At 32.3% G+C, this 8,906-nt stretch overlaps 1 protein-coding gene and 1 long non-coding RNA gene across 3 annotated transcripts; one reads left to right on the forward strand and one right to left on the reverse strand.

Moving 5' to 3' along the window:
* Window positions 1–495: 495 nt before the first annotated feature.
* Window positions 496–8,247, reverse strand: LOC131970577 (galectin-related protein-like). 2 transcript variants are annotated; one of them, XM_059332016.1, is made up of 6 exons: window positions 8,156–8,247; window positions 5,674–5,718; window positions 3,685–3,753; window positions 2,820–2,908; window positions 2,260–2,443; window positions 496–1,216 (listed from the first exon to the last, which is right to left on the reverse strand). In XM_059332016.1, the coding sequence occupies exons 2-6, from the start codon at window positions 5,710–5,712 to the stop codon at window positions 1,073–1,075; spliced, it is 525 nt and encodes a 174-aa protein (XP_059187999.1). In that variant the 5' UTR covers window positions 5,713–5,718; window positions 8,156–8,247; the 3' UTR covers window positions 496–1,072. The 2 variants fall into 2 exon arrangements, with proteins under 2 accessions (XP_059187999.1, XP_059187991.1); XM_059332008.1 differs by lacking the exon at window positions 8,156–8,247 and having other exon boundaries at window positions 5,674–5,788.
* LOC131970592 (uncharacterized) lies at window positions 5,424–8,719 on the forward strand. Its single transcript, XR_009394196.1, has 3 exons — window positions 5,424–5,582; window positions 5,709–5,813; window positions 8,269–8,719. It is a non-coding gene; the product is annotated as an uncharacterized LOC131970592 (long non-coding RNA).
* Window positions 8,720–8,906: the final 187 nt, after the last annotated feature.

Consider the following 8,906-nt stretch of genomic DNA (forward strand, 5'->3'; position numbering starts at 1 on the left):
AAAATAGTTTTGATATGTATAGATAGTTTATTGTCTGCATATATAATAATAATAATAATAATAATAATAATAATACATTTTAAAAAATGGAAAATAATTAGTAAAATATCCATATATTTTGAAAAAATCTTAGTTACAGATTCCAAAAGAGGTTGAGACATTCAAAATTCAGATTGTTTATTGCTAAATTTTTTTAAAAGTCTACACTAAATATATTATCTTTGAATATTTTTAATTGCATGTACATAACAAAAGATTAGCAAACTATTGCACTCTGTGTTGTTTTATTCATATTTTAGACAACGTACCTAGATGTGGTCTCACATTTTATAGATTTAGCAATGATAATAATTAGTACAGTACATTATATTGAATATAATTATTAAAACTAATTGTTGATTGCGGCTATACACATTAGACCACACTATTCTACTCTATTTTACTATAATTCTTTGAGAAATATTAATATGAAAACATTTACTGACTCAGAGAAAATGCAGTCATTAATCACTTTATTTCAAAAACTATACAAAAAAATCCAAACATATTCTGTCAGTTTTCACTGGATGGTAAAGACACAGAGACACACACTGAATATAAAAAGTGAGTTCAAACATAATGATTTATTTCTCAGACAGATACTCATGCATATCATATTAATTCTAAACGGCAGCAGGACGTCACACTGTGTGGTTTGAGGTAGTCGTCACCTTCAGATCACAGCGTACTCATCTCCAAACTTTCTCCACCAATCATAATAAAATGTGATTAAAAAAAACAACAAAATTTAAAAACAATCCCACCACAGCCTCTGTTGCCTTCAGTAAATCCCAAGACACATTTTTTTCATGTTTACAGTCGGAGAAGCTGAACATCTGGAACATCTGTAGGCAATAAAATCTATTTAAAACGAGTTAATGGCAGCAAGAGAAACCAACAACAACAAAACAATGTTTCAACGTCGTCACAGAGGACACAGTTTCCACTTCCCTCATCATGAAACACACACTGAGACTCTTTTCTCTCCGTTTTAACATCTGGTCCAGTCAGCAGTTTGACAGTTTCCCTGTCTTCAGGCCAGTTTGGTTATTGTGAGGCTTCCTTTGATCCACAGCGTGTCGATGTCGCTGAGTGACGTCAGTCTGTGGTGGAAGTCAAACAGCTTCTGTCCGTCCACAAACACACGGAATCGACCGTGTTCACAGTGAATCTCAGCCTGGGACCAGAGACGACAAATAACTGGTCAGTTTCATTTTAAACGTTTTAAAGTGAAAAGACTGACAGAAGAGAGTCCAAAAAATGTTTTTTTTTCTCTCAAAATAATCTGTAATTTAAAAAATATTTTATTGATTTTTTGAGGGACATTTTACAAATCTGTATTTGGATGTTTAATAAGATTATATTATTATTATTATTATTATTATTGTTGTTGTTATTATTATTAATAATAATAATAATAATATGTATTAAAGGTGCTATGCAAATAAAACATATTATTATTATTATTATTATCAATAATAATAATAATAACAATAATGCATTTATCTGTATAGCACCATTCTTACAAATAATGCAGCTCAATGTGCTTTACAATAAAAACAATTAAATGCACGGGGGGAAAAAACAAGACATGATAAGAATAATAATTCGAGAAAAATAATTTTAAAATAATTTTAAAAAACAACAACATATACATATATATATATATATATGAAAAAAGAAAGCTTACTTTAAACCTTCTGAATTGATGCTAGAGATATTACAATGTGTACTTTTATGAGTCACCCTGAATTTATGGTGTCAGTATAATCTGAAAAATATAATCCCAACCAGAAAAATTCATATGAACAACTGGGAAAGTAAAGAAAAACATTTGGGGGCAACATTAATTTATTCACATATTGCTTATACATTTTTTGCTCACATTTAATTTACTATAATATGGTTTTAGACCTTAACCGCCAATTGATGTCCATGTAGAGTGACCCAGATTAATTATTAATTAATTAAAAATTGTTTATCATCATTAACCCTGATAACATAACTAAAGAAATATTAAGGTGGTTAAAGTGAATTAAATGTGTTGTTTAAACACTTTCTTTGTAGCGTGCATGTTGTTTCCACATCAGCAAATTTTAGGATGGGGTTGTGATGGATTGTGTTCAGCTGTACGTCACTTTTGTTTTGTTGTTTTTTTAAAATAAATTGTATAATATAGGCTGACAGCTGCCATGTCTCACACTGAGAGATTGCAGGTACCTTGAACGGCTGGCCTTTGATGAAGGGGAAGAAAGGCACGGCTCTGTCCGCGTCCCCCCAGGATCCGGACTCACAGGCTCTGCGCAGGACTTGTTGGTCCTTGAACCGAACACAGAGCTCCAGAGCCACATCAGGCGGAGGCTCCCGGGACGTTCCACGACCACGCGTCAGCGCGATGTAAAACCTGACAGAGAGACAAACAGCAGGATGGGAGTTTGTCTGTGTCACCTGGTAACTGAGGCTCTGTCATGCGGGGTGCCTCAGGGCTCTGTCCTGGGTCCTACATTATTTGCTTCCTTTAGGTCATTTTAGGAAATTTAAATAATGACTGGCTTCTCAGAAGATTGATGGGTTCTTTTGGGATGGTCTACAGAGATGAGATGAGATAATGATATCTTCAGAAAGTTTAAATGTCTAATTCAAGGACCAAAGTGTGGATTTTAGCCTAAAGGTGGTACTAGATGAAGAAGTCATTATGGTTCATGGTTCCTCTGGGGACCATTAATACTGAAGGGAGGATTATTAAAAGAAAGAGGAAGTAACATTAATGTTCTGTTTACCTGTCAGGACGGGGGTCCACCACACCGACCACGACGACCTTTTTTCCTGGCCGCATCCCGCCTGAGATGTGACCTCTGAAAGGAACCGCCTGCACACACACACATTCATGTAAATGAGATTAAATATTCTGGATTTTATTTGATTTTTTTAAATGATATAAATACTAAAAAAATAAAAAATAAATACTCTGGATCTAATTAGAGTATAAAAGACAACAATGCTTCTGTGTTAAGTATATTTATTTTATGAATTAATATTTATTTATTTTCTATTACGTTTGGGGTTTGTTTGTTTTTACAAAAAAAATCTTAAATATTTAAATAATTAAAAATAATTTTATTTTATTGATTGACTGATTTTCTTTTTTAAACTAGTAAATAATTTGAATAACATTTTTTTTGTAATTATTTGGTGTATAAAAGTCAATTTTTTATTTTTTTAACATAAATAAATAAATATTAATAAAAAAATATTCTGGATTAAAATAAAATGTAAAAGAAAGAACAATTATTTACTTTTTAGAAGTTTTATATATATTTTATAAGTTCATTAATTAAAAAATTCCAAAATAAAATAAATAAATAAATAAATAAAATAAATCACTTTAATGACAATGCTTGATCTGAATGGAGTATAAAAGACAATAATGCTTCAAATTAAAACGTGTGACATTTGATTTAATAAATGTAATGAAAATCGAAAATTATTAACTATCTACAATAAAATTAATACATTGAAATTAAAAAATATACTGTAAACATCTTGAAGATAGATTATATATATATTTTTTATTATTATTTTGTTTTATTTATTTATGCCATAAATTCATGAAAATAAAGCAGTAATTTTGATAAAAGCAGTTACCAGATGTGTGTCAGTTTCTCTCTCAGGAGGACGAACATCAGTCGCACTTCTCTGAGGAACACACCACTTCTGAAAAGAGAAAGACTTTTAGATTACAACTTTTGTCCCATCAACAATGTGCAGCAGGACTTAAAGTGAGTCAACAATAATACTAAAATACATAATAAAATGATTTAATGATAGTTTGTGTTATTATGTGATTAGTAATATAAATATATTAATGTGAATCCTGGAGATTAAACTGGAGTTTTCTTTGCTTTCTCTATTTTATTCTCTGACTGTAATCTTAATTGACTTAATGAAGTCAAAGACGTTCACAGCGTGACGTCACACGTGATCAGCACGTGCTGTGTCACGTCTGAATAGAACCGGAAGTTTTAAAGAGTTCAGGTTTTAACCTTCAAAATAAAGGCAGTTGTCGAAGAAGAAAGAGCCTCACTGTGACAAAAAATTAACCACAGATCATAATAATAAAATACCCGAAGTGTTGAAAAACTGATACCTTAATACAAAAACTAAAAAGTTATTTTTCAGGAGAATTAATTTAATTTTCGATCCTGTAAAAATAAAATAAAATACAAACAGAGAATCAAAAAAACAACTGAAACCCACTTTAAAATGGATAACGTAATATAAAACTGAAAAGTATTTTTTAATGACAATTTTGTTAAATTTTTCTACCCTGTAAAATGTCCTGCTATTATCCTGTGCAATTATACTTTGTCCATCAATAATAAGAGTAATAATAACAATAATACATTTAATAATAAAAAAAGAATACATTTGTAAGGCTCTTTACATTTTAAACAAAGTCTCAAAGTGCTACAGTGTAACATAAAAACAACCACAACAATGAACACATGATGAATAAACAAGGATGGCAGCGAATGAAAACTCTGTTAAAAAGGTTTTAAGAAACCTGATCTGTAGTAAGATATTAAATAAATGAAGTGCAGTAAAATTATTATTTAAGTCTGATATAGTGGAGTAGAAAAATAGAGAGGCAAAGAAGAAGAACAATTATTTTCCTAAAGTATGTAAACACTAAGTTCAGTACTTCATTCAGAAGGTTTCTCTGTTGGCTGTGTGATGAAAAAAATCAAGTAAACAAACACCTACAACAACATATATGCGTTGTCATAATGTTTATTTGAGTTTTGGATAATACACTAAAGGTCATACAGGTGTTAGGAGAGCCGCCCTTTAAGGCTTAGAGTTATAGTTATTTCCCAGGTTGTGAAATATTACAAATAGTGGGTAAATGACATTTCCTTCATTAAAGGATTCTGAGACTCTTACAGAATATTAACTCAAATCTCTACGATGCATCTCAGATTTTGTGTAACTTAATAAACTTCATATCTAACATTATTTATTTTCTTTGCATGACTTGTCTTTCTCTCTATCCTCTTTGTCTTAAACACTGAACAGCTCTTTAAAACAGATATAATTTACATATTTTTATTGTAGATTTTTGTACATAATTTATATCCTTTTTGTATTCTTTTATGATTTGATTTATTTTAATTTCTTTATAGTGCACATTCCATTCTTTGTGTTTCTGCTTTTTTTCATTCAAAAACAGAGATAATTGATTTATTTTTTTATTGTAAATTTGTATTTTTGTCATTTTATTTCTTTTATTTGTATTATTTATTATTAATTGCACACCCCATTCTCGCCATAAACTATAAAAAAATTCTTGATCATTAAAAAAAAAATGCTGCCACTTGATAATAGAGCTTTTATTTTGACAAATCTGACAGGAAGTTGCCTTGTTTTGACTCCGGGCAGCTTGACAGCAGCAGGTTCTTTAAAAACTGACAGAACTAGTTTTCATTCACAGGAGAAGTTTGACTAAAACTCACTGAAGTGAATCTGACGAATCAGTTAGAGTGGTGAGGTTCCTTTCATATAATGTGTCACCTGCTTCCTGTTCCTCAGGTGTGTGTGTGTGTGTGTGTGTGTGTGTGTGTGTGTTTAACTCACCTTCCTGCCCTGCGTCGTCCCTCTGTGTGTTTCAGCCATGTTGACCTGCAGGAAACAAACAACAAGAGAGAAACTGAGAGAGCTGCAGGTCCAGTTGGTCCGCCTCCGACTTCTCTTGACGACTGACGCTGACGTAGAAGGTTCAACCTGCCTCATTACACACACACACACACACACACACACACACACACTGCTCTGGTAATCAGCTGCCCTGCATGCCTTCCTCTCTCAGGTCAATAACAAGAGAGCTTATTGTGTCGCTGTAGCTGCAGGCCAAACCCCAAATATTAAATCCTCTGCAGGTTTTTTTTCTCCCAGAGCTGCAAAACACCTTTTATTTATTCCTAAAAAAACTGCAAGTTTCTCAGACTTATTGTTTATTATGACTGGGGGAAAATGTGACTATTGTTTGAGTAAAAGATAACAAAGAGTCCATATATTTACCTGTAGGTCAGAGTTCACTCAGCTGGTTGCTCTGCTGGTTAAACTAAAAACAGCACTAACGCCACGCCATGAAAATAAAAGTCCTGCATTCAAAACCTCACTGAAGGAAAAGTCTGTGTGTTGCAGTAAAATGTTTTCCTCTTCTGTCTGATGCTGTTTGATTAATTTTCCTGCTGCATTGATGTGTTTGTTGTTTGTTTTTACAGAAGAGGATGAGGGCCACACATGAAAAACATATTTGAGTTCTGAGAATAATCTCAGAATTCTGACTTTAGACTCAGAATTCTGAGATTATTCTCAGAAATAATATAAAGAAACTAGAAAATTTCCTCTGGGGAAATTCTGAAAGGGCCACATGGGCTTCTGCTGGTGTGTTTACACTATGATGAGATTCTTCAGAGATTTCAAACAATTAATACTAGTAATGTTATGATACTATATTATATACAAGGAGCACACCTACAACAAGCATTCCTTTTCAAGTATTTATTTATACAGCAACCTATGCCCTTTCAACCTCAAAATGTATGAGTGTGCGTGCTTACGCGCAAATGTGTGTGTGCATGCGTGCGTGTATCTGTAACTGTAATCACATAAAGTGACCTGTGTGTGTGTTTGTGTGCGTGCGTGTATCTGTAACTGTAACATCTGTAACTCGAACAGAAATAATTTTTGGCAAAACCATAATACCTATCATTGATCCGACTTCACTTGAGCGTCCTGTGTTCTTCCTGAACAGCTACTTATGTTTTTTGTGAAGAAAAATTACGAAATAGCTTTGTGAGGGTGATCTGAAAAACTGTTAAATATGCTTTTCTACAGAAATCTTCCTGCGTTTTTAATATGGGAGTCAATTGGGCTGTTGGTGCGTGTTGGTGGCGCATCCGCGCGTCCTACGCCCAAACTATAACTCTGACAGCTTTACCAGAGGATTGAGATTGAGAAGACAAATTTTCCTACGTTTCTATGTATAAATTATTTCTGTAGAGTGGAATTTACGGCCTGGAGCACAGTTTTCAAATTTATTTTTTGACAATTTTTTCTCTCCCTCTACTGAGTGATTATTTTACACACTCTGACAGGAACATTCCATGCAATACACACCCATTATAACCTCAGAATTACTCCAAAAATGATCATGGTCATTGAACAGGGATTGATAAAAAACTTTATGACCTATCGAAACGTGGATTAATACACCAATACACAAGACTTGTGTTTACTGTTTAAAGTTCAAATGGAGTCTCTAGGTGAAATTATGCCGGAGAAGTAGACATTTGAAAATCTCCAATTCTCCAATCCCAACTCGAAGAGTTGCAGGACAAAATAGTAGCGGGGCGAAATTGTGTCCGGAAGAGGAAGAAAAAAACCCCCACAGTATAACAAAAGTGCTTGTGCGATTGCCCCGTGGCCCTATGACAAACTCATGAATTCTCAGTTTAAACTCAAAATTCTGACTTGAAATTCATAATTCTGAGTGTAAAGTCAGAATTTCTGAGTTTAATATTTTTTTCATGTGTGGCCCTCATCCTCTTCTGAACATTTTCCTGCTGCAGATGTTTAAGGTTAATTTTACCCCCTTTATATCCTGTTGTGTTTAGTCTGCAGCGATGAATTATATATTCTATAAGATCATCATGTTTGTAGCATCTTTAGGTCATTATGATTTTTTACATAGATAACATAACATTTTTACATAGAATTCACTTTATTTTAACATTCCATTACCATTAAACAATTGAATAATACTGTTTAAACAAATCTAATATCCCATAATATTAATTTACAGATTTCAACTTTTATTTTATGGATAATATTTGTAATAATAGTATTTTTTTTAGGGCTTTTGCACTTAATATAAGAAAAAACCCACGAAAACCCTTTAAAATAAAACAGTCAATTTCTGGAAAACAAACTTTCTGTACTTTCACTGTTGATTCGAGTGTTATCAGTTCAAGTGCATTGAAGAGTTTGACAGAAAATTACTTTTAGGTGCCGAGAAAACAAACAGAACGAAGCAACAGAAACAAAGTCTCACCTCATCAGTCAGCAGCTCAGATTCATATCAGATCCACCTACAACTTTCACTTCTGCTGCTTCATTTTAAACTTTAACGTCTCGTCGCCACTTTCCTTTTTTGTTTCCCTGCAGAGAATCAAAGAATGGGAGGAAGCCGGAGGACGTGAGGTCAGAGGAAACAGCCAAGCTGCAGCAGGAAACATGAGGAGAGAGAAGAATTCATATGTTTTATATAACAAATGTCTGATTTAACTCGCTCTCGTGTATAACTCATCTCTCGCAAGTCTGTTTAGAGACGGATATTTACTGCCCAGTCATGAGATGAACCAGTTATTATTTCACACATTTTCTTTAGTTCATATTTTTCACATTTTATCCTCTTTATCTTAACCCATTTATGCCTTATTTTAAAACTCATATAATTTAAATTTTTTTATTGTACATTTCTGTCTCTATATTGGATGTATTCTTGTCTTTTTATTGCTTTTATTATTTTTTAAATTACTTGTTTCTTTAATGTTTTATAATTATTGTAGATTTTTTATTTTGTATCTGTGTCATATATATTCGTCATTTCATTGCTGATTCTTGTATTTGTATTTATTTATAATTATTTGCACTTATTTTATTTATATTTTTATAACTAATTTCATGTGCTTCTCTTTAGTTTAAAACAGATACAATTTACATATTTTTTATTGAAGATTTTTATTTTAATTCATTTATAATTGCATTCTATTATGTTTTAAACACTGTACAACTATTTTCAT

This window comes from Centropristis striata, chromosome 1, assembly GCF_030273125.1.
Source record: "Centropristis striata isolate RG_2023a ecotype Rhode Island chromosome 1, C.striata_1.0, whole genome shotgun sequence".
NCBI classification, from domain to species: domain Eukaryota; kingdom Metazoa; phylum Chordata; class Actinopteri; order Perciformes; family Serranidae; genus Centropristis; species Centropristis striata.

Bases quoted from the DNA above. Each gene is read 5' to 3' on its own strand.
- LOC131970577 (XM_059332016.1), bottom strand. From the start codon at position 5,712: ATGGCTGAAACACACAGAGGGACGACGCAGGGCAGGAAG. The intron at 3,754-5,673 runs GTGAGTTAAACA...TTCTCTTTTCAG, and splicing joins GGACGACGCAGGGCAGGAAG to AAGTGGTGTGTTCCTCAGAG. The intron at 2,909-3,684 runs GTAACTGCTTTT...GTGTGTGTGCAG, and splicing joins GAGAAACTGACACACATCTG to GCGGTTCCTTTCAGAGGTCA.